Source organism: Pristis pectinata, chromosome 43 (assembly GCF_009764475.1).
Source record: "Pristis pectinata isolate sPriPec2 chromosome 43, sPriPec2.1.pri, whole genome shotgun sequence".
Lineage (NCBI taxonomy): Eukaryota > Metazoa > Chordata > Chondrichthyes > Rhinopristiformes > Pristidae > Pristis > Pristis pectinata.
Window position 1 is genome coordinate 1,575,275 of NC_067446.1, and position 24,604 is coordinate 1,599,878.

General features: G+C 52.5%; 1 protein-coding gene across 11 annotated transcripts in view; it reads right to left on the minus strand.

Annotated features, from left to right (window-relative positions):
* Positions 1–24,604, minus strand: part of huwe1 (HECT, UBA and WWE domain containing E3 ubiquitin protein ligase 1) — a 275,712-nt gene that overhangs the window by 25,144 nt on the left and 225,964 nt on the right. For 10 of the 11 annotated variants that reach the window (XM_052009021.1, XM_052009019.1, XM_052009022.1 and 7 more), the window contains 12 exons: positions 24,311–24,554; positions 23,089–23,207; positions 21,599–21,837; positions 19,242–19,530; positions 18,882–18,981; positions 16,893–17,433; positions 15,464–15,935; positions 12,100–12,218; positions 10,569–10,725; positions 8,096–8,228; positions 5,323–5,525; positions 3,919–4,046 (listed from right to left, as the gene is read on the minus strand). In XM_052009021.1, coding sequence (XP_051864981.1) covers positions 3,919–4,046; positions 5,323–5,525; positions 8,096–8,228; positions 10,569–10,725; positions 12,100–12,218; positions 15,464–15,935; positions 16,893–17,433; positions 18,882–18,981; positions 19,242–19,530; positions 21,599–21,837; positions 23,089–23,207; positions 24,311–24,554 — 2,744 coding nt within the window. The remainder of the gene's footprint in view (positions 1–3,918; positions 4,047–5,322; positions 5,526–8,095; positions 8,229–10,568; positions 10,726–12,099; positions 12,219–15,463; positions 15,936–16,892; positions 17,434–18,881; positions 18,982–19,241; positions 19,531–21,598; positions 21,838–23,088; positions 23,208–24,310; positions 24,555–24,604) is intronic. The other variant, XM_052009020.1, reaches the window with a different exon arrangement.

The window sequence follows — 24,604 nt, forward strand, 5'->3', positions numbered from 1 at the left end:
AGCCCTGCATTTCTCTACCATTCATGTGCCTATCTAAGAGTCTCTTAAATGTCCCGAATGTATCTGCCCCCACAAACTCTGCCAGCAGTGCATTCCACGCGCCCACCACTCTCTGTGTAAAAAAAACTTACCCCTGACAACCCCCTTATAACTTCCTCCAATCACCTTAAAATTATGTCCCCTCGTGTTGGCCATTGTCACCCTGGGAAAAAGTCTCGGACTGTCCACTCTCTTATCATCTTGTGCACCTCTATCAAATCACCTCTCATCCTCCTCCTCTCCAAAAAGAAAAGCCCCAGCTCACTCAACCTATCCTCACAGGACATGCTCTCCAATCCAGGCAGCATCTTGGTAAATCTCCTCTGCACCCTCTCTAAAGCTTCCACATCCTTCCTATAATGAGGCGACCAGAACTGAACACAATACTCCAAGTGTGGTCTGACCAAGTTCCACAGAGCTGCAACATCACCTCGCGGCTCCTTTGAACTTCCCCCCCTCACCCGAAATGCGTGCCCTCCAGTACTAGACATTTCGACCCTGGGAAAAAGACACCGGCTGTCCACTCCATCCGCGCCTCTCACAGTCTCACAAACCTCTATCAGGTCTCCCCTCAGCCCCCGCCACCCAAGAGAAAACAACCGAAGTCCTTCCAACCCCTCCTCGCAGCCCACGCCTTCCAATCCAGGCAGCATCCCCGGTGAACCTCCTCCTCACCCTCCCCAAACATGTTACTCTGTAAACCAGTGTTCCTCCACACCTACTCCCCATGAGAGAAGCTGCCAGTGATGCATTCAAGTAAGAGAGCAAAGCAAGATTGGACAGATGAAGCCACAAACCCTACTGCCTGTAATGCCTAGTTGGGCTCTTCATGGCCACTGGCCCAGTCGGAGATGGAACACGCAGAGAGAAAAACCAAAGCATTCGTCACATTGGCCCAAAGCAGACGAGGAAAGGAACCAGCGAGAAAGCCAAGACAGGGTGATGGGAAGCAGAGCGCAAGGGTTGCCCAGCAGGGACGCTGGCTGCCTTTGGCACCTGAAGGCACTCGACCTTCAAGCTTTTCCAGGACAAAGCCTCCCTTCAGATTCCCATCCACCGCTCCAGAAAGGTGACCGCTTCCATCACTGTGGTGGACAATGAGATCCTCCGACTACCTTCTGGTCACCTCACTACAACTGTGCTCAGTTCTGGTCACCTCACTACAGGAAGGATGTGGAAGCCATAGAAAGGGTGCAGAGATTTACAAGGATGTTGCCTGGATTGGGGAGCATGCCTTATGAGAACAGGTTGAGTGAACTCGGCCTTTTCTTCTTGGAGCGACGGAGGATGGGGGGGACCTGATAGAGGTGTATAAGATGATGAGAGGCATTGATTGTGTGGATAGTCAGAGGCTTTTCCCCAGGGCTGAAATGGTTGCCACAAGAGGACACAGGTTTAAGGTGCTGGGGAGTAGGTACAGAGGAGATGTCAGGGGTAAGTTTTTTACTCAGAGAGTGGTGAGTGCGTGGAATGGGCTGCCGGCAACTGTGGTGGAGGCGGATACGATAGGGTCTTTTAAGAGACTTTTGGATGGGTACATGGAGCTTAGAAAAATAGAGGGCTATGGGTAAGCCTGGTAATGTCTAACGTAGGGGCATGTTCGGCACAGCTTTGTGGGCCGAAGGGCCTGAATTGTGCTGTAGGTTTTCTATGTTCTATGTACCCCCAGTGGCAAGGGCTGAGCTGTGTGGCAGAGTCATTATTTCCACAGCAGCCTAACTTCACCCTGTGCCACACCACACAGCAAGGCTGGAACGGCCTGCAACGTTTCAGAAAGCTACCCTCTCAGAACAAGCTGGACAGCTAGCCAAAAGCTCCCTTGTATACTTAACTAATCCCAATCCATAGGGAAGACACTACCAGGGAAGGTTGTTGTGGAAGTTGGAGGGAGCAGATTTCAGATGACCAGCAAAATAAAACTCAGGAGGAAAACAGGAATTTTGTTTGGCAAGTTCATTGAATCAACGTTTGGAATATAATTCAATAATTACTTTCACAAGAGAACAGGATAATTATTTAAAAAGTGAAATTTGCAAAGCTATGGGGATGGCACTGACCAGTCTGCTGAGTTGAAATGGCCCTTTTATTCTGACTTGTTTTTGACCTGGTCTGTTAATCAAGTCTCAAGAATCAAGCCATTGGGTCAATATTTGGATTGTGAAGTCACTCGAAGGCTTTGTGGAAATTTAAGCACTCGGAATTCACTGGTCACCTCATTATAGGAAGGATGTGGAAGCGTTGGAAAGGGTGCTGAGGAGATTTACCAGGATGCTGCCTGCTTTAGATAGTGTGCATTATGAGGAGAGACTAAGGGAGCTCGGGCTTTACTCTTTGGAGAGGAGGATGATGAGAGGAGACATGATAGAGGTGTACAAAATATTAAGAGGAATAGATAGAGTGGACAGCCAGCGCCTCTTCCCAGGGCACCAATGCTCAATACAAGAGGGCATGGCTTTGAAGTAATGGGTGGGAAGTTCAAGGGAGATATCAGAAGAAGGTTTTTTACCCAGAGAGTGGTAGGGCATGGAATGCGCTGCCTGGGGCGGTGGTGGAGGCAGGTATATTGGTCAAATTCAAGAGATTGCTAGATAAGCATATGGAGGAATTTAAAATAGGGGGATATGTGGGAGGAAGGGGTTAGATAGTCTTAGGCGAGGCTTAAAGGTCGGCACAACATTGTGGGCTGATTGTGATGTACTGTTTTATGTTCTATGTTGTAAGTGACTTTACAGATCCTCCCCCAGGTTAGGACAGGACCCCGTTCAGGAAGGGGAAGAGTGGTGAACACTGGGGGGGGGTTGGGGATTGGTGGTGGAGAGAATCAGCAGCTTTAAGTCCCTGGGCGTTAATATATGTTGCATGGCCTGTCCTGGGCCCAGCACATAGATGCAATAAGGAAGGCATGCCAACGTCTTTACTTTCTCAGAAGGTTAAGAAGGTTCGGCTCGTCACCGAACACTTGAACAAACTTCTACAGATGTACTGTTGAAAGTGTCCTGACCAGTTGCGTCATGGTCTGGGACGGCAATTCGAATGCGCAGGAACGTAAGAAGCTGCAGAGAGTAGGGGACTCAGCCCAATACATCACAGGCACATCCCTCCCCCACCATCGGGAGTATCTACAGGAGGCGCTGCCTCAAGAAGGCAACATCCATCATCAAAGATCCCCATCATCTGGGCCGTGACACCTTCATGTAGCTCCTGTTGGGCAGGAGGTACAGAAGCCTGAAGTCCCACACCACCAGGTTCAGGAACAGCTACTTCCCTTCAACCATTCGGTTCTTGAACCGACTGGCAAAACCCTAATCACTACAGTTTAGCAACATTATGATCACTTTGCACTGAGAGAGACTTGGTTCTTTTTTGTTCTAATTGTGTTCTTTCTTGTAAAAATTGTGCATAATTTATACTTTTCTTGTAAATGTTGCTTATCTGATGCTCCGTGCCTGTGATGCTGCTGCAAGTAAGTTTTACATTGCACCTGTGCACACACGGACTTGTGCGTATGACAATAAACTCGACTTTAGATTTTGTTGAAGGGGCACAGCTCCCACATTGCTGTGTTGAGCCCAGAGTGCCTCCCTCAACGAGCAGGCGGAGCACCAAGCAAAGGACACTCAGTCTACTAACGGCAAGCAAGATGCAATGGCAAGGCGGAGCGGAGCTTGGAAGGGTTGGGAGAGCACACCCGTGGAGTCGGCCGCCGGGGAAGATTCGAGCAAGGTTAGTGATTGCAAATGACAGGGACTAAATGGAACAAGTTAAACTTAGAATTATTTAAAAAGCAAAGCATGCACAACGGATACATGGAACAAAAATTAAACAGAAATAAAATAAAATCCACAAGTGCCCTGCAAGCGGCACAGGCATCATGCTAACCATGGCTGATTGCTGTTGTCTTCTGGCACGTTGGCCCTCACGTACCATTTGTATTATGGCGTCGGCCTCCGCCTCCAGCTGCCTCACAGCGGCCTGGATGCTGCTCGCAGAGCCCAGTGCTGAGGTCCCTGCAAGGAGGAGACAAGAGGGAGAGCGAGCGAGAGAGATTGGTCACAGAGTTGTACAGCATAGAAAGAGGCACTTCAGCCCACCACGTCAATGCTGACCCGATTGCCCACTTTTGCCAATCCCGTTTGCTTGCTTTAGGACTGCGTCTTTCTGTGCCTTGCCTATTTAAGTGTCTGTCCAAATGCCTTTTGAATGTAATGATTGCATCTGATTCCACTGCCTCCTCTGGCAGCGCGTTCCAGATATTAACCACTCTGTTAAAAAAAAACTGACCTCTCAGAACCCCTTTAAAACTCCTTCCTCTCACCTTAAACCCACGTCCTCAGTCATACAGCACGGAAACAGGCCCTTCGGCCCGACTCGTCCATGCCGACTGTGTTGCCCAGCGAGCTGGTCCCATTTGCTCACGTTTGGCCCAGAGCCCTCTAAACCTCTCCTCTCCATGGACTTATCTGGATGGCTTTTAAACGTTGTTAATGTGCCCGCCTTGACCACTATTTCTGGCAGCTCGTTCCACCCTTTGCGTGAAGAAGCTGCCCCTGATGTCCCTTTTAAATCTCTCACCTCTGATCTTAAACCTATGCCCTCCCCTCTGGTTTTTAGCACTGCTCCCGCTTCCCCCCCGCCCCCAGAAAAAGACAGTGCGCCTTCACCCTGTCTATGCCTCATATACCTCTATCAGGTCACCCTGCGATCCAGGGAATGAAGTCCTCGCCTGTGCAACCTCTCCCTGTAACTCAGACCACCCCCCCAAGTCTGGGCAACATCCTGGTAAATCTTTCCTCTTGTTTTTGATACCCCTACCGTTCCGCTAAGCTGAAATGGCCCTTTTATTACCACTTGCTTTGGTCTTTTCAGTACAGGCTGGCCGCTGTAACGAACGGGTTCCGATTTTGCAGACATCCTGAAGTCAATTTTGTTCCATAATTTGGAAAATACATAAGAGTTACTCTGTATGGAAACCATACCTCTATGGTAATGAATAGTATCAACACCCCGCACAACCGTGGCCACACCAATGTCTTGTACAATTGTTGGGTTCTCCAGCAGATGACAAATCTACCCACCTTGACTTTGAGTACATTCAATAATTCAGCCCCCATGGGTTAGAATTCCAAAGAAGAAACATCTTCCAAGTGTACACACCCCTCCCAAACTCTATACCCCCGTCCTCGAATGTTTCAGATTCCATAAACACCCATAACGTCAGTGCTCTGCACAAACAGGGGAGGGAACTCTCTGGGGCGGGGGGACCCACCACCTCCTCACTCATACCTAGTCTTCCCGTCTGCTTGGCCTTCTTATTCGCTCGCCGGGTGGCGTCTCGCAGCTGGATGATGACCTGCAGAATGCGGAGGAAGAACTTCTGCGTGGAAGTTTTGGACGTCAGCATTGACATGGAGGGCAGCTGGAGCTCCCTGCCGCCCAGCGGGCGCTTGTGAGAGGCCACGATGACCACGTTCTCGGCTGTGTCAAACCTGGGGGCGGAACAGGGGAGGGGAACAAAAACAGGTCAGTTTAAAACTCACTGAAGCCCGCCGTTTTTCTCTCTGCAGGTGCCGCCCGACCCGCGGAGTGCCTCCAGCAACTCTCGTCTCATCTCAGCTGTCCATCACCTTGGCTGACACTTCTGGGGCTACCTCTCAGGGGCACAGCACTGATGCTGATCACACGCTTCACAGATTCTGAAACAGACCCTTCGGCCCAACTGGTCCATGCTGACCAAAGTTCTCATCTTGGTTGGTTCCATTTATCTCACACTTAGATTACCGTGTCCAGTTCTGGTCACCTCATTATAGGAAGGATGTGGAAGCGTTGGAAAGGGTGCAGAGGAGATTTACCAGGATGCTGCTTGGTTTAGAGAGTGTGCATTTTATGAGGAGAGACTAAGGGAGCTCGGGCTTTACTCTTTGGAGAGGAGGAGAATGAAAGGAGACATGATGGAGTATAAAATATTAAGAGGAACAGATAGAGTGGACAGCCAATGCCTCTTTCCCAGGGCACCAATGCTCAATACAAGAGGGCATGGCTTTAAAGTGATGGGTGGGAAGTTCAAGGGAGATATCAGAGGAAGGTTTTCTACTCAGAGAGTGGTTGGGGCATGGAATGCGCTGCCTGGGTCGGTGGTGGAGGCAGGTACATTGGTCAAATTCAAGAGATTACTGGATAAGCATATGGAGGAATTTAAAATAGAGGGATATGTGGGAGGAAGGGGTTAGATAGTCTTAGGCGAGGTTTAAAAGTTGGCACAGCATTGTGAGCCGAAGGGCCTGTATTGTGCTGTACTCTTCTATGTTCTATCCCTCCAAACCCTTCCTATCCACGTACCTGTCCAAATGTCTTTTAAGCATTGTGATTGTACCGGCCTCTACCACTTCCTCTGGCATCTCGGCCCACATACTTGCCCCTCGTGTCCCCTAAAATCTTTCCCCCCTCACCCTGAATCTCTGTCCTCTGGTTTTGGACTCCCCTACCCTGAGGAAAAGGGCCCTCGTAATTTTATAAACCTCTGAGGTCACTCCAGGGAAAAGTCCCAGCCTATCCCGTCTCTCTTGATAACTTGAGCCCTCCAGTCCTGACAACATCCTCCTGAATCTGTTCTGCACCCTTCTTGGCTTAGGTCACATCATAGAACATTACAGCACAGTTCAGGCTCTTCGGCCCACAATGTTGTGCCGACATTTTATCCTGCTCTAAGATCTATCTAACCCTTCCCTCCCACACAACCCTCCGTTTCTTGATCATTCATGTGCCTATCTAAGAGTCTCTTAGATGTCCCTAATGTATCTGCCCCCACAACCTCTGCTGCCAGTGTGTTCCACACACCCACCACTCTCTGTGTAAAAAACTTACCTCTGACATCCCCCTTATACCTTCCTCCAGTCACCTTAAAATTGTGCCCCCTTGTGTTAGCCATTGTCGCCCTGGAAAAAAGTCTCTGACTGTTCACTCGATCTCTGCCTCTTATCATCTTGTACACCTCTGTCAAGTCACCTCTCATCCTCCTCCTCTCCAAAGAGAAAAGCCCTAGCTCACTCAACCTATCCTCATAAGACATGCTCTCCAATTCAGGCAGCATCCTGGTAAATCTCCTCTGCACCCTCTCTAAAGCTTCCACATCCTTCCTATAGTGAGGCAACCAGACCTGAACACAATACTCCATGTGTGATCAGATGAGACTCAAAGCCCCACGCCTCCTTCCATCAGTTTATCTGCACAGACATCCAAACACAACTCAGTCATTAGCCTTGTCTCTGAAACAGGTCAACTTTGCTCTTGTGGAGATACAAGAGACTTCAGATGCTGTAGTAAGGAGCAAATAGCAATTTGCTTGAGGAACTCAGCAGGTCGAGCAGCATCTGTGGATGTAAGAGGATGGTTAATGTTTCAGGTCCAGAGTGAAATCCTTCTGCGCACAGGTTTGCTGCAGTTATTCCTGTACCCGACTGTACTGCAGGGCTAGAGCAGCAGCTGTTACATGTTACTGGACAGGCAGACAAGGTGCAGAACCATTCACCCAGGGGAGAGGTGAAGCACAGGTGAGACCAGGACCAGGATTGGGAGGGAGAGATTCTGTGGGTAGTAGGTGGAAGGATGCGGGAGCCAGGACAGCAAGCGAGAGAAAGGAACGAGAGAGCACGAAAGGAGGGAGAGAGCGAGAGAGCACGAAAGGAGGGAGAGAGCGAGAGAAAGAGGAAGGAGGGAGAGAGCGAGAGAAAGAGGAAGAAGGGAGAGAGCGAGAGAAAGAGGGAGAGAGCGAGAGAGATTACTGGAGGTGAGGGTTACCTGAAACTGGAAAATTCAATATTCCTGAGGTGGGGGTGACAGGTTTGGCTGAACCTCTCTGGTGTCAGTGAAAACACTCACTCTGTTGCCACGCCCGTGCAGTGGGTCAGCACAAGCCATGGGCTCAGACGACTCACTGAATCACAACAGACATTAGACTTGTGCGCCATTCATTTACCAGGACTCGAGCAGCTCGACCCAATCTCCATGCGCGCGTCTTTACAAGAGGCGGTTCTGCAATAAGGGAGCCAGCTGCCCTTACCTGCTCTGCATCTTGCCTTTCAACTTGGTCAGCTGAGGGTGGTCGTCTGGGGTGCCCTCGGGCGACTGGCCGTCGGACTGCGCTCGCCTCTGCTGGTCCAGGTTGTACTCCCGCAGCTCGGCGAGTAACGTACCTGGGGGAACACGAGACCGCAGCGTCAGACGATGCGCTCTGTCCGACGTGGATCCACCTCTAGCTTCCGAGAAGGGGGAGGGTTGGAATATTTAAATTAAGGGAAAAATTTGCAGCACCCTTTGGTAAGATCAGCGTGGGACTAAATGCATAGATCTTTCTGACAACGGGACCAAAGTCATTCTCAAGTTCTGGCCAACAACTCCAAGGTGTGCAGAAGAAAGCATCATGGCATTTGAACAGGTTGAGTACCCCGAAATGAATTACCAATCCATTACTCAAGTTTCTGATTCAACTTCTGAATCTAACTTACTTTCAAACACTGTGGGGACCTTCTTTGAACTATTTTCAAAACCACCTCTGGTGGTTAAAATACAGATATTGGCTAATATCATGTGTTAAGGGCTTTTCCCTGTCCTTTTTTTTAAACCAAACAGCTCCGGTCTTGGTAGTGGGTTTAGATTTTTTTTATAATAAAATTATTCCAATTTATTTGTTATTAATTAATTATCATTTTTGATGACTAATATGGGGTATTATGATTTCAAGTATGATTTAACAGTGTATTTAGTAGTGTTTTATCTCCTTTCTGATTCATGTACTGTATTTTCTTTGTGGATTTAATAAAAATCCTGTAAAGAGAGAAAGCTTTGAGGCACCATGGTTGCCTCGCCCCTTTTCGAAATCCGCTTTGGATCTAAAGTTGAAGCCCAACCCAATCACTGGCAACTTGAACCTCAAGGGTGACACGGTGTCGTCGAGCTGCTACCTCGCAGCTCCAGAGACCCGGGTTCAATCCTGACTGTGGAGTGTGCGCATTCTTCATGTGACCGCGTGGGGTTTTCTCCCGGGTGCTCTGGTTTCCTCCCACATCCCAGCAACGTACAGGTTAGTAGCACGGATGGCTGCTCTAAATTCCCCCCAGTGTGTGGGTGAGTGGTAGCAGATTGGTGGGGGGGGGGGAGAGTTGATGAGAACGAAGGGAGAATAAAAAGAAAACGGGATTAATGTGGGATTAGTCTAAATGGGTGGTTGACAGTCGGTGTGGACTCAGTGGGCTGAAGGGCCTGTTTACGTACCATATCTATGACTCGAGGATACAAACTTTCCCTGACACCCAACCTGAACCCGAGATGCACCATAGAAAGCATCCTTTCCAGATTCATCACGGCAACTGCTCTGCCCGTGACCGCAAGAAACTGCAGAGAGTTGTGGACACACTTACCCTCCGTGGACTCTGTCTACACCTCACTGGCTTGGGAAAGCAGCCAGCATAACCAAAGGCCCCCACCCACCCACCACAGACATTCCCTCCTCACCCCTTCCATCAGGCAGAAGATGCAAAAGCCTGAAAGCACATACCACCAGGCTCAAAGCCAGCGCTGTTATGACTATTGAATGGTCTCCTAGTACGATAATGTGGACTCTTGACCTCACAATCTACCTTGTCATGGCCCTTGCACCTTATTGTCTGCCTGCACTGCACCTTCACTGTAACTGTGACACTTTATTCTGCATTCTGTTATTGTTTTCCCCTGTATTACCTCGATGCACTGATGTAATGAAATGATCTGTATGGATGGTATGCAAAACAACGTTTTCCACTGTACGTCAGTACATGTGACAATAATAAACCAGTTTACACAAAGATGGGTCCATTTGGGCTTGGATTAAGTACTGGCACTATATCAACTCAAGGATTTGGTGTATTTATTTCAAAAAACTGTGCAGCATGGAGTTGCTGAGCTTCAAGGCCACAAGGAAACAGGGTTGTTTGTGCCTAACTGTGAAAGGTGTGTTAACCTGTCTGGCTGCACACAGCAGCCTGGGCTTGACCAATGGTAGCGTGAGCTGATCAAGCGTACCCAAATATGGGTATGCCTGTGCAGTAGGTGGACACCCACCGAAGAACAATGTATTTAAGTTTGTTAGCACCCTGTATTCCTTGAGTTGGGCCACGTGCAGGGAAGAGCAGCACTGACTGTTTGCTCCTCCATGTACCCCCAACTCGCGCTAAAGTTAAACTAATAAAGCATTAATCATAAGTTCTTTGGTTCTGCTGTTGTCTGATTTATTACAGAGCGCGGGTCAACTGTCACAGTGCAAACTCCACACAAATAGACTGACACAGCGCTCGAGGACGGGATGGAACCTGGGTCTCTGAATCTGAGAGGCAGCTGCTCTACCTGATGTGCCGCGGATAGGGAGAATAGAATGAATTGGTTCACTGGGAAAACAGGGCAATTTAATTCTGAGGTTTCAGTGGGGGTGTGACGCATCATGCAAGTACTCCCTCACTAAACCCGTGGGGCCCACTGGAGTGTAGAGGAGAGACTGGTACCTATCTGCTGACACAGCGTGTACCCCAGTTGCCGAGCCCCACTCAGCAGAAGCTTCAGGACGGTGTCCCTGGTCCCTGGCTCCCCTCTGGAGAGCTGAAGTAGAATGTTCGCTGCGTCTTCCAGGCCTTCTTCCGAACACGAGTGGGAGGTCAGCACCTGTCACGCAACACAGATGGGGTGTTATTGAAGGGACTACATTCAGCCTGGGTTTACATCGTCGCTGGCCCCGACTCCCCAAGCACACGTCCATGAGGGTGCAGCACGCAGTCATCAATGACCTTGAAAGGATGCCAGCAGCAGTGAGCTCCGAACCGCACGCCCTCAGGAGGAACGAGCTGACAGATTGACGCCCGTTTGGGGAGGGGAGGGGAGGGTCGAAGCAAATGCAGGAGGGTGGGGATGATGAGAGTTGATCATTGGACACGTGACAAAGAGAGAATACTCGTCCATCAGGCAAACCAACCTCCCGTCCATTGACTCCATCCACACTTCCTGCTGCCTTGGGAGAGCAGCCGACATAATTAAGGACCCCTCCCACCCGTCATTCTCTCTCCCCCCCAGTCAGGCAGAAGACGCAAAAGCCTGAGAGCACGTACCACCAGGCTCAAGGACAGCTTCTATCCCACTGTTATCAGACTCTTGAATGGACCTCGCGTACGCTAACAGATGAACCCACGACCTCGTCACTGCCCCTGCACCTTACTGTCTACCAGCGCTGCACTTTCTCTGTAACTGCAACACTCCATTCTTCACTCTGTGTTTTTTCTTTCCCATGTACTACCTCCATGCACTTGCGTATAGAATGATCTGTCTGGATGGCAGGTAAATAACCAGACTCAAGGATGAGGGGACATAATTTTAAGGTGATTGGAGGTAGGTACAAGGGGGATGTCAGGGGTAAGTTTTTTTTTAAAAACAGAGTGGTGGGTGCATGGAACACACTGCCGGCAGAGGCTGTGGGGGTAGGTACATCAGGGACATTTAAGAGACTCTCTCTCTTAGATAGCCACATGAATGATAGGAAAATAGGGGGCTATGTGGGAGGGAAGGGTTAGATAGATCTTAGAGCAGGATAATATGTCAGCACAAAATCATGGGCCAAAGGGCCTGTACTGTGCTGTAATGCCCCATGTTACCTCTCTGTGATCAGACCTCTCAGATGCTACAGATGGAACTCTTGACCCCTCCAATCTACCTCGCCATGGCCCTTGCACTTTATTTGTCTACCCACACTGCACTTTCTCTGTAACTGTCACACAGTATTCCCTCCTCTATACTTGTTTTATCACCTTGATGTACTTATGTATGGATGGTACACAGACAAAAGCTTTTCACTGTGCCAACGATAAAGCCAAAAGCAAACTGATGTGCAGGAGTCCTCGCAAAGCCGCGCTTGGCTCCAAGAGGGGGCATCTGATACTCAGGAATTCACGCACTTCACAAGTATAAACCAGAATTGAAAGACTCAGCAACTGTTGGGTCATGTTCTGTGGCAGCCCGGGGTTACAATGAGGCCAGTGGCTACATTACCTCCACAGAGAGCTGCAGCTGTTTCTCCGTCAGGCCAGAATTCTGGACCTTGCTGTCGGTGGTACTGGCTGCCCCTTCTGATGTGGCCTTTGCTGGAGACTTTGTGGCTTTTGGAGTTGCTGGAAAGAACCAAAGAGGTGACATTAGCCGAACGGGTGGGAGGCACAACTGGAAGTCTTCAGTTATCCATCCGCCTGGACTTTAGGTACCCCACCCCAATTCCCAACCAGGCCCGCGGATACAGAAAGCATTATGGGGAGAGTGAACGCACTGAGGTTCTCACTCCCCCTCCTTCTCTCTCTTCCCCAACGTCCTGCAAATGAGACCGTCAGCCCTTCAAGGACGAGCGTTTGTCCAACGTGGACACCAGGGTGAGGGTGTACCAATGGGACAATGCTTACACTGCTTTGCATTGCAACTAATACATACTGGCCCAGCCACGGGAGCTTCATTATGTCCAACCCAGATTGTCCCCACACTGGGTGTGAGATGGGATGGTGCATAGAGGGCTTTAGTCTGTAATTGACCCACGTTGTCCCTTCCTGGGAGTATGTAGGGGTAACTTTACTAGTACCTAACATTTTTTTTTTGTTTTGAAATAATTTACAAGTTTAATGCACCATTATATGAGATTGCTCTCCATTCTATCCAGGATGCACTCCAGTCCTGGAAGACCACCAGAGAGCTTAGGTGCACTGCGTGCTCTCGCCCTGGGGCCGCCCAGGCACAGACGCATCCTCAGGCAGTCGGCTCAAATGGAGCCGCTGAGGGGCCTCCCTTTGCCTGCAGCCATGAACGGCCACCCTGGCTGGGCCCAGGAGCAGACCAACAGAAGGAGGGCACCTGACCAACTTGTCCCTTTCTGCCTGAAGAACCAGCTTAAAAAACCTCTAGCAGGGCAACTGCTCTGTGGAACACTCCCCATCTGAGCTCCCTGATGTGAAGGGGGAGGACACCCACTTGGAGAGAGGGCCTCTTAGCAGAACTGACCACCGTGGCAATGTCTGGATAGCAAACCAGGGCGTGGAAGGGGAGAGTTTGCAGGAGCAGCCTGTGTAGGAAACATCTCTGTGCTCCTGACTCTGTGCTATCCCTGCCCCCGAGAGTGTACAAGCAGCAAGACTCCACATCGAATTGGGGAAATGGACAGTCGGCGTTTCAAGTCCAGATGAAGGGTCTCAACCCCAAACACTGACTGTCCATTTCCATCCACAGATTCTGCCCAGGTTCCGGTAGCAGTTTGCTGTTTGTATCTCATCAAAATTAGCTCTCGGCCATTGAGTCCTCGATTGTGGAACAACACGCACCAAATGCTGGAGGAATTCAGTGGGTCAGGCAGCATCTACTGGAGGGAAACGAACAGTTGACATTTCGGACTGAGGCCCTTCATCAGACAGTTCACTTCCCTCCGGTAGATGCTGCCCGACTCGCTGAGTTCCTCCAGCATTTTATGTGTGTGTGTTGCTCCAGATTTCCAGCATCCGCAGAGAAGCAAAGGACTGCAGATGCTGGAATCTGGATGAAAAACACGACGATGCTGGAGGAACTCAGCAGGCCAGGCAGCATCTGTGGAGAAAAGCAGGCGGTCAACGTTTTGGGTCAGGACCGAAAGTAGGAAAAGGGGAAGCCCAACATGTAGGAGGGAAAAGCAGAGCAGTGAGAGGTGGACAAAAAGAGGGGAGGCAGGGTGGGCACAGGGTGGTGATAGGTAGATGCAGGTAAGAGATGGTGATGGGCAGGTGCGGGGGAGGAGGGGAGAGCAGATCCACCGGGGGATGGGTCAAAGGGAAGGAAAAAGAGGCTAGGAAAGGGAAGAAGAGAAGAAGCACGGTGGGGGGCAGGTTGTTTGTGGGGAAGGGGGGTGGGGATTACTTAAAGTGGGGGAATTCAATGTTCATGCCGTTAGGCTGCAAGGTTCCAAGATGGAAAACGAGGTGCTGTTCCTCCAGTTTGCGGTTGGAATTCTCCCGGCAGTGGAGGAGGCCGAGGACTGACATGTCAGTGATGGGGTGGGAGGGGGAGTTGAAGTGACCGGCAACGGGGAGATACAGGTCACGGTTACGGACGGAGCACAGGGGTTCTGTGAAACAGTCACCTAGTCTGCGTTTGGTTTCGCCAATGTAGAGGCCACACTGGGAGCACCAGATGCAGTGGATGATATTAAAGGGAGGTGCAGGTGAATCTCTGATCACCTGAAAGGACTGTTTGGGTCCCTGGATGGAGGTGGCGCAGGGGCAGGTGTTGCACCTATGGCGGGGGCAGTGGAAAGTTCCTGGGGTGGGAGCGGGATGGGTGGGGGGGAGGAGTGAACTCGGGAGTCGCGGAGAGAGCACGGTCCCTGCGGAAGGCAGAAAGGGGTGGGGAGGGGAAGATATGCTTGATGGTGGGGTCTCGTTGGAGATGGCGGAAGTGGCGGAGAATGATGTGTTGGACACGTAGGCCGGTGGGATGAAATGTGAGGACAAGGGGGACCCTGTCCCTGTTGGGTCTGGGAGGGATGGGGGTGAGAGTAGAGGTACGGGAAATGGCAGAGATGCAGGTGTGAGCTCTCTCGACCACAGTTGGGGTGGGGGGGAGCCCCGGTTAGAGATCTCGGATGTCCTGGAGTGGAAAGCCTCATCATGGGAGCAGATGCGGCGGAGGCAGAGAAATTGAGAAAAAGGTGTCCTTGCGAGAGACAGGGTGGGAGGAGCTGTAATCAAGGTAGCTGTGGGCATCAGTGGGTTTGCAGAAGATGTCGGTGGATAAGGAATCCCCTGAGATGGAGACAGAAAGATCGAGGAAGGAGAGAGAGCTGTCAGAGACAGGTGGTCCAGCATCCGCAGTCTCTCTTATGGGTCCTCGATTGTGCTTGGCTTTGTGATATTTCATATGAACCCCAGTAGCAACTCGGTCCAACTGCATCTAAAATAGACTCTGGCTGTCAATCCAGAGTCATGGAGTTTCCCCTGTATATTTTCGGGAGGTGGTTTCTCTCCCTCCCTCCTCGACGATCAGATGGAAACTGTCGCGGCTGGGATCTGGAGCAGAAAACGGGCACGACAGGATAGATGTTTCTGCTCGTGCGAGGGTCTCGAGTGAGGGGAAACAGTAACAAGATTGGGGAGCTGGGGGGGGGGGGGGTTGTTGGAGGTCATTTAAAACTGAGGTGCATGAGTACCTTGCAGAGGGTGGCAAGTTGCGCAAGGTGGGTTGCAGTGGAGGCAGACAAATTGGTGAAAGATCTGAGGGTCTGGAACAGGGACGGAAGAGAAGACACAAGGGACCCCCCCACCTCCCCGGCCCACGACAGCCTCCTATTTTCTCGTGCAATTAAAAGACAGGCCACCCGAGGTCAGGTGAGGGGCACGACCCGGTGACTTACAGGTGACGGAGCCGACAAGCGTCACCTCGGCTGCGCCGCCGTGGTTGACCGCCACTTCTGCCGCCGCCTTGTCAGGCAGTGCGATGGAGATGAGCGACAGGAGCCTCAGCAGCTTCTCGGTCAGCAGCGAGCTGCGGCGGATGACGGGGTGGGAGAGCATGTTCATCAGCTGGCCCAGGGGGGATGACTCCAGGCTGCACTGGCTGTTCTCCCCTTCGCTGGTGGAAGCTGGCGTGGCCTTGACCGAGGTCTTGCCCTTCCGGCTGACATTCATGTTGTCCAGCTTGACAAGCAAGTCCCAGAAGTCCGTGGAGATGCCCGTGCCGGTGCCACCGGTGCTGCCCCCTCCTCCTCCTCCTCCCACAGGTTGGCCGAGGCACGGGCTGGTCACAGGCTGCTTGTTCAGCTTCTCCTTGTCCGTTTCACCGCTTGCCTCTTTGGCCTTCTGCTGCGTGAAGTGGCTTGGGAAAACCTGGAACAGAACAGTTGGATGGTCAGTGATAGTCTGTTTATTATCACTGAGATACAGTGAAAAACTTTTCCGTTCTGGGTGCCATCCACGCCGATCATTTCAAAACATAAGTACGTCGAGGTAGTACAAAAGATCAATAACAGAACGCAGAATAAGGTGTCACGGTCACAGAGAAAGTGCAGTGCAGGCAGACAAAAGGTTCAAGGGCCACGACAAGGTGGATTGTGAGGTCAAGAGTCCATCTTTATCGTACAAGAGCTCTGTTCAGGATTCCAGCATCTGCAGTCCTTTGTTAAAGAGTCTGACGCTAAGGTAAGACTGACTGGACAGCTTCCTCCTCACTCACTAACCCCCTCCACCTCTAATTCTGAGGCTCTGGAACACACTGGGAGCGTGTGATGGGACGGTGTAGAGGGAGCTTCACTCTGTGTCTGACCCTGGGAGTGTGCGATGGGACGGTGTGGAGGGAGCTTCACTCTGTGTCTGACCCCAGGAGTGTGTGATGGGACAGTGTAGAGGGAGTTTCACTCTGTGTCTGACCCCGGGAGTGTGTGATGGCTCCTCTCCTTGGACTCTGTCTTAACCTCTCGTTGTCTTGGTGAAGCAGCCGGCATAATCAAAGACCCTACCCACCCGGGACATTCTCTCTTCTCTCCTCTCCCATCGGGTAGAAGATACAGGAGCCTGAGGGCATGTACCATCAGGCTCAAGAACAGCTTCTACCCCACTGTGATAAGACCATTGAACGGTTCCCTTATACGATGAGATTGACCTCACGATCTACCTTGTTGTGAACTTGCACCTTATTGCACTGCACTTTCTCTGTAGCTGTGACACTTTACTCTGTACTGTTATTGTTTTTACCTGTACTACCTCAATGCACTCTGTACTAAACTCAATGTCTTTGAATCGAAGTTTTACACAGCTGCAACGCGACCTCCCGGCTTTTACGCTCACCTTGGCGAGCTGTATCAGGGTGTCCAGGACGTGCCGACAGACCACCGGGGCGGCCTGGGGGTGGATGTGGACGGTTGAGCCGCAGCCCACATGCTTCTCCGAGTGCTTGCGTCCTCCCGACCGCTGGATCTGGAAGATATTGGTGCGGCAGCCCAGGGCGGCGTCCATGGAGACGGAGAGCCAGGACAGCTGGCTGGTGGTCTTGGCTTCCATCTTGTGCAGCAGGTCCAGGGGCCGGTGCTCATGGCCGGCTGGGGTGGCCTTGGTGGCCCTCTTGCCCTTCTCCTCGGGGTGCTTGGGGGTCTCGATGCAGAGCTCGCTCTCGCTGCTGCGCTGCAGGATGGAGAGCAGGCTCTTGATGACCCAGTTGCGCGTCTGCGTGTGGTAGCAGAGGTTGCGCAGCACCCGGTGCAGCCGGCTGGTGTTGAGCTTTGGCTCGTCCACGAAGAGCAGGACGAGCAGGCAGGACAGGGCCTCGTGGTCCAGGAGGAGGCGCCCGCGCAGCCGGAGCAGGCTGTCCACGTTGCTGCTGCTGGACGCTCTGTGGTGGGGTGGGGAGGGGGAGGGGAAAAAGGATGGAGGGAGACACACAGCCGACGTCAATGCAACGACCGAGGAGGCAGCTTCGCAACATTGCGGACAACTGCAATGAAGGCTTCTGGCAGGGGATGCCCTTCGGCCCCTTCTGCCCGTACCAGCTCCGTCTCCCTCCTCAAATTGAAAGAGGGAAAAAGCAAGTCAGCCCCTTCCAAGCCTTCTCCGCTATTCTGCAGGATCAGGCCGAGCCTAATTTCGAAGGTGCTCTCCCGCCCAAATCCCAGCCCGAAACTGGAGTTGCCGCCAACCTTGAATGAGCTCGAGAAGAGATTATCTAATTGCCTTGCGGGAGTTACTATTGAATCTGCTTCCCATCCCCCTCTGTACGGCGGATTCCAAGATACTCCCTGGTTAATCATCACCCCGGGTTCCACTTGCCTTAAAATCTGTTCTGAAAACTGGCACCCACTGCTCTGAGAACGCCGCCCCCCCCTCCCCACCACCCTTCCCCCCTCAAGCCCTTTTTAATCCTCTGCATTGAACTGAGGAGAACGTTTTCCAGTGGAGAGCTGAAGCTGGGTCTCCAGGACAGTGAAAGCTCGGCTGCACGGGTTGGCACAGTCTTGGCGAGCGGCAATTTGGGAGGAGATGCTGGGTCAGCAGAGGGACAGGACCGGGATTGGGTGGGTGGGGGGTGGGTGAGAGGAGTGGGTGGAAGCTGCTGGGCTGACGGGAGGACCTGGCCAGGCAGATGGAGGAGCGGGGTGGTTCTACAGTGGAAGGGAAGGGGGGAGGGAAGAGCAGTCGAGTTGATAGAAAGGGTGGAATGTGGGAGCAGCGGTAGGTCATGGCTGACGGAGCTGAGGGTGGGGGAAGGGCAGACGCGCCCGAGCAATGGGCAGCTCTGGGGGCGGAGGGAGAGGTCGGGATAACAGAGGCGAAGGTGGGGGAAGAAGGGGAGGCGCGCCCAAGGAATAGGCGAGAGGCCTACCTATTAGACAGGAAAGGTGGTGAGCAAGGGTGAGAGAGGCTGGGCGGGAGGAGAGGTGGGGAAAGGCCGGGCACTCCAAGGATCAGAAGGGGTGCCAGACCGCTGGGACGGGGGCATTGGGGAGCAGACGGTCCGACGGAGGGGGCGAGCAGCAGCTTCTGAGAGGGATTGGGAGAGTGGCTGGACTCACTGACTGGGCTGATGGGAATGAGGCAGTCGAGCCCAGGGAAGGGTCAGGCGATGTCTTTGTCTGACTGGGACCAGTGGCCCGACAGTTGAGCTTTTACAGCGTGGTTTGGCTCTCTCTACCCCTGGCCGTCTCCGCTCTGGGGTATAGGACCGGCAAGTGAGAATGAAGACCCGCTCCCAGGCAAAACCCTTGCCTTGTGTTGGGACCAGAGCCTCGTTCCGAATCCCTGATGCTCGACTGGCGCCGTGCTACTCTGCCGCGCTCGGTGTACCTGTTGTGGGTGCCACTCCCCCACTGGAAGGGTCCGCTCCTCTGCACGGCCAGGCGTGTGTACTGCACCCCTCGGTTTCCACCCAGGCGACCGGTGAAGCCTGCAGCGACAAAGCAGGGAGTGAGGGACCTCCCGCGTGCCGTGACGGCAGCTCCCGTCTGGAGTCGCGAGGAAGGGATCTGGCGGGCAGGCGACGCACGGGAGGGGCAGCGAGATGCTGAGGAGGGGAGATGGAGGGAGGGAGGGAGGGAAAGGAGGGATGGGGAAGGGGAGGAGGGAGGGAGGGGGGTGTACGTGTGACACAGGGAGGGGGGTGTACGTGTGACACAGGTAGGGGCCGAGGTATGATGGGGGGTGTACCTGTACTCCGTAGGATGGCGGAAAGCGCGGAAGAGCTGCTATGGCTGAACAGGCGCTCATGCATCAGCTGCCGCTGCCGGGCCTCCTGCTCCCGGCGGAGCGCCTGCGCCTCAGCCGCAATGTCAGGCGGCATCACCGCCAGCACGCTGTCCTCCATGTCCTCCAGCACGCTCCGCCGCAGGTCAGAGGGCAGTGTCTGGATGAAGGTGACCGGGTCCATGGGGGTGTCGGGGTTGGCTGTCTGCGCCAGCTCCCTGCGCTGCTGCTCCACCCTCTGCTGGGCCAGCACCTGCACACACACACACACACACACACGTCAAACCTTGGCCGGACCCTTGTCTCAGCTCTGGTCGCCACCATAGATGCACCACAGAAACCATCCTATCTGGATGTATCACGGCTCGGTACGGCAACTGCTCTGCCCAGCACCGCAAGAAACTGCAGAGAGTTGTGGACACAGCCCAGCGCGTCACGGACACCAGCCTCCCCTCCTTGGACTCTGTCTTTACCTCTCGCTGCCTTGGTGTAGCAGCCAGCATAATCAAAGACCCCACCCACCCGGGTCATTCTCTCTTCTCTCCTCTCCCATCGGGTAGAAGATACAGGAGCCTGAGGGCACGTACCACCAGGCTTAAGGACAGCTTCTACCCCACTGTGATAAGACTATTGAACGGTTCCCTTATACGATGAGATGGACTCTGACCTCACGATCTACCTTGTTGTGACCTTGCACCTTATTGCACTGCACTTTCTCTGTAGCTGTGACACTTTACTCTGCACTGTTATTGTTTTTACCTGTACAACCTCAATGCACTCTGTACTAACCCAATGTAACTGCACTGTGTAATGAATTGATCTGTACGATCAGTTTGCAAGATAAGTTTTTCACTGTACCTCGGTGCAAGTGACAATAATAAACCAATACCAATACACCGTGAAGGGGAACTGGACCCACCCCCTCCCAGAGTTGATTTACAAGGAGGACACCACAGAACGATAAACAGACGGACAGTCCCTTCCCTGGAGGAGAAAAGCAGCTGAGGGGTGAGCGAGGAGAGGTCTTTCAGCTCGTGAAGGGCTTGGAGAGAGCGGACACAGATGCAAGACCAAGACCACCACATCCTTCCCCGCCTTTGTATGGGGAGGACGAATCCTTCGCCGTGCTGCGGTCATGTTGACGGGACAGCACCCACCGATCCCTCCCCGCCACCAATGCTCCCACGAACCGCTGGGAGCAGTGAGTGGTGATCGCAGCCCAGTCCGCCACGAGGACCAGCCTCCCCCTCCACTGACTCCGTCTCCGCTTCCCGCAGCCAACATTATCAAGGACCCCTCCCGCCCCGGTCATTCTCTCTTCTCCCCTCTCCCGTTGGGCAGAAGATACAAAAGCTCGAGAACACGTAGCACCAGGTTCAAGGGGAGCTTCTGTCCCACTGTTATCAGACTCTTATGTTCGTATGCTAACAGATGAACCCTTGATCTCCCAATCTACCTCGTCGTGGCCCTTGAACTTTATTTGTCCACCTGCACTGCACTTTCTCTGTAACTGTAACACCGTATTCTGCATTCTGTTTTGCTTTTTTCTACCTTGATGTACTTATCTATGGAATAGTGTGTCTGGATGGCATGCAAACAAAAGCTTTTCACTGCTGCTTGGCGCACGTGACAATAATAGAACAGCACAAGAACAGGCCCTTTGGCCCACAATGTTATGCCGAACTAATTAAACCAACGCCTAACTAAACTAATCCCTTCTGCCCACGTGAATGTGCAGAGAACAGAGGGATATGGACCCTCTGCCTTCACAATGTCCATCTCCGTCCGTTCCCTGCACATTGATGTGCCTAAGAGCCTTTTATTGTATTTGCCTCCAGGCACCCGCCACTCTCTGTGCAGAAGAAAAACCTTGCCTCGCACATCTCCTTTCAACTTTCCCCTCTCACCCTCCAGTATTGGACATTCAGACCCCGGGGAAAAAAATTCTGAACCCTACCCTATCTGTGCCTCTCAATCTTATAAACCTCCAAGTCTCCCTTCAGCCTCCAATGCTCCAGAGAAAACAACCCTAGTTTGTCCAACCTCTCCTTATAGCTAACACTCTCCAATCCAGGCAGCATCCTGGTGAACCTCTTCTACCCTCTCCAAAGCCTCCACATCCTTCCTGTAATGGATTTTCTTTTACCGTCTCCCTCAAAATTTTGTGCACTGCTATCTGGTCACCCCTCAGGCTCCTCTGCTCCAGGGAAAACCACCCAGCCAATTCAGTCTCTCGTTATTCCATTCCAGGTAACATCCTGGTGAACCCCTTCTGCACCCTTTCCAAATAATAAACCAAGTCGATCGAAGGCGGTTCCTACCTCCTCTTGTATGGCCGGTGGGAGGGCTGCCAGGAACTCGGGGCTGACCTCGGTGACCGCCTGGTTGCCCACCAGGGTAGCTGCTGCAGCGGCGGCTGCTGCTGCGGCCGTGGCCGCCACAGTGGCCGCCGCCCGGTTGGGGGGCCGGATGCCCAGCTGGTTCTGCAGCACCTCGCGGCGGATGTCCTCGGGGAGGGCGGCGAGGAAGGACGGGTCCACGCCCTCAGGGAGGCTGATTCCTGTTTCGGGACAAGAAACGTGAGGCGGCGGGGTTGAAAACTGCTCGTACGCGACCGCATGACTCCGGACCCACTAGTTCCTCCAACATTTTGTTTCTCCCCCTCTAGTTCAGGATTCTCCTACCCTGGGAGAAAGATTCCAACTCTCTATTCTTTCGATGCACCTCAATTTTACAAGCCTCCATAAGGTCACCCCTCAGCCTCCTGTGTTCTGGTGAGAACAAACCTAGCCTGTCCAATCCCTCCATTCCAGGCAACGTCCTTAAACCTGTGCCCTCTCGTTCTTGACTCCCTTGCCCTGGGGAGAAAGACCGACTATCTATCCTATCTATACCCCTCATCATTTTATAAACCTCTACAAGGTCACCCCTGAGCCTTCTAAAGGCATCAGTGAGGAAAATTCCAGTGTATCCAATCTCTCCTTATAAGTAAAGCGCTCCATTCCAGGCAACATCCAGGTGAATCTCTTCTGCACTCTCTCTATTGTAACCACATCCTTCCTGCAATGTGGTGAGCAGACATCACATCGCATACGTACAGACATGCATCACGGGCACATCCCTCCCCACCATCGGGAGTATCTACAGGAGGGACTGCCTCAGGAAGGCAACATCTATCATCAAAGATCCCCACCGTCCGGGCCGTGCCATCTTCTCACAGCTCCCATCGGGCAGGAGGTACAGAAGCCTGAAGTCCCACACCACCAGGTTCAGGAACAGGTACTTCCCTTCAACCATTCGGTTCTTAAACCAACTGGCACAAGGCTAATCACTACAGTTTAGCAACACTGGGACCACTTTGCACTAAAATCAACTTTTTTTGTTCTAATTGTGTTCTTCCTGTAAAAATTGTGTTTAATTTGTGTTCAATTATGTTTTTCTTGTGACTGCTGCTTATATGCTGCTCTGTGCCTGTGATGCTGCTGCAAGGAAGTTTTTCATTGCACCTGTGCACACATGGACTTGTGCAGATGACAATAAATTCGACTTTGATTATGAAAGAACTGTGCACAATACCTGAAGCGTGGCTTAACCAATGTTTCGTCCAACTGCAACTCCACTGACAACAACTGCAACTTGAATAAAATCTGTGCAAAGGGCGTGCTTCTGAAGAAAAAGCCATCACATCCAGTCTTGGGAAAAAACCCCAGCCAATGAGTGACTGGGGAGCCGACCCTGAGACACAAGTATCGAAGCGGACCCCACAACACACCGAGAAAAAAAAAAGAAGTGGTTGCTACATGCTGCATACCTGCGAGAGGGTCTTCATCGCTGTTGGAGGAGGGTTGCGCATCGGAGGATGCAGTCACTCCGGTGCCCGGCACACTGTCTCTGGCAGGCAAGGCTACAGAGGTGACGGAGGAGGACACACTGTTGGGGGTGGGGAGAAATAAGCAAATACACAAAACGGGGTCAGCTTTGGTCTGGAGATGTCTCTGAAGGCAACAATGTGCTCACCATTGATGATGGATACTCAACGACGAACGAGGACGGGATCTCCCATTTTGGCCATTATTTGATTTTTTAAAAATATCCAATGTCAATTCACAACACCGGAAGTACAGACTCAAAAGAAATGCTGGGACACCTAGCTGGGGAAGCAAGATGGGAACTAACCACTGGTAGTGCAGTCCTTCCCACAGCACTCCACCGTGGAGGGCTGGGCTGTACGATGGGTTTAACTCCTGGGAGGTTGGGATTATCCATGGATCTGCTTTAAGATCGGGAGGCTATTTTGGAAGATTGGGAACTGTGCTTAGATAAGGGAGCTACCCAGGAGATTGGGATTGTCCTTGGATCTGGCTTGGAAGAGGAAGCTGCCCAGGAGATTGGGATTGTCCTTGGACGAGAAGGCTACTCAGGGAGACTGGGGACTACCCTTGGATCTGGCTTGGATGGGGAAGCTTCCAGTGGAGATTGGGTACTGATCTTGGATCTGGCTTGGATCAGGAGACCACATGGAGATTAGGCATTGTCCTTGGATGAATTAGTCACCCAGAGAGATTGGACACTGTCTTTGGATCTGGCTTGGATGAGAATGCTACTCATGTAGATAAGGGACCGTCCTGGATCTGGCTTGGATTGAGAGGCAACGGAGATGAGGTACTGTTCTTGGATGAGTAGGCTACCGAGGAGATTGGGTACTTTCCTTGGACCTGGCTTGGATGAGGAAGCTACCAGGGAGATTGGGTACTGTCTTTGGATGGGGAAGCTCTCCAGAGATTGGGGACTGTTCCTGGACCTGGCTTTGATGAGCAGGCTACCCATGGGAGATTGGATTGAGAGGCGACCTTGCAGATTGGGTCCTTGGATCAGCCTTGGATGGGGAAGCTACCCAGAGATTGGGGACTGCCGTTGGACCTGGCTTGGATGAGAAAGCGACCCCCAGAGATTGGGTGCCGCCCTCGGACATGGTAGCAGAAATGCTCTCAATGTGATGCCAGGGGACTGATGCGACGACGGTACGTGCTCACCTCAGCTCTCCGGTGGTGGTTGGCTCCACCTGGGCTTCTGCCGCAGCGGTCGACTCGGGGGGCGGCCGCCTCTCTTCGGCAGACGGCCTGTCCTGCTCGCCGGCCCCAGAGCCCAGGCCCTCTCCTGCCGCTTCCTCCAAGATGCCAGACACTGGGCTGCTGGTGTCCATGGGTGAGCCCTCTAGCTGACTGCCCACTGTCACCAAGGCATCTGAGCTCTCCACTCTCTCAGGTGACTGGGAGGCTGAGGGGGGGGGGAAGGAAGAAAGGAAATACATGATTCAGCCCGCGTTA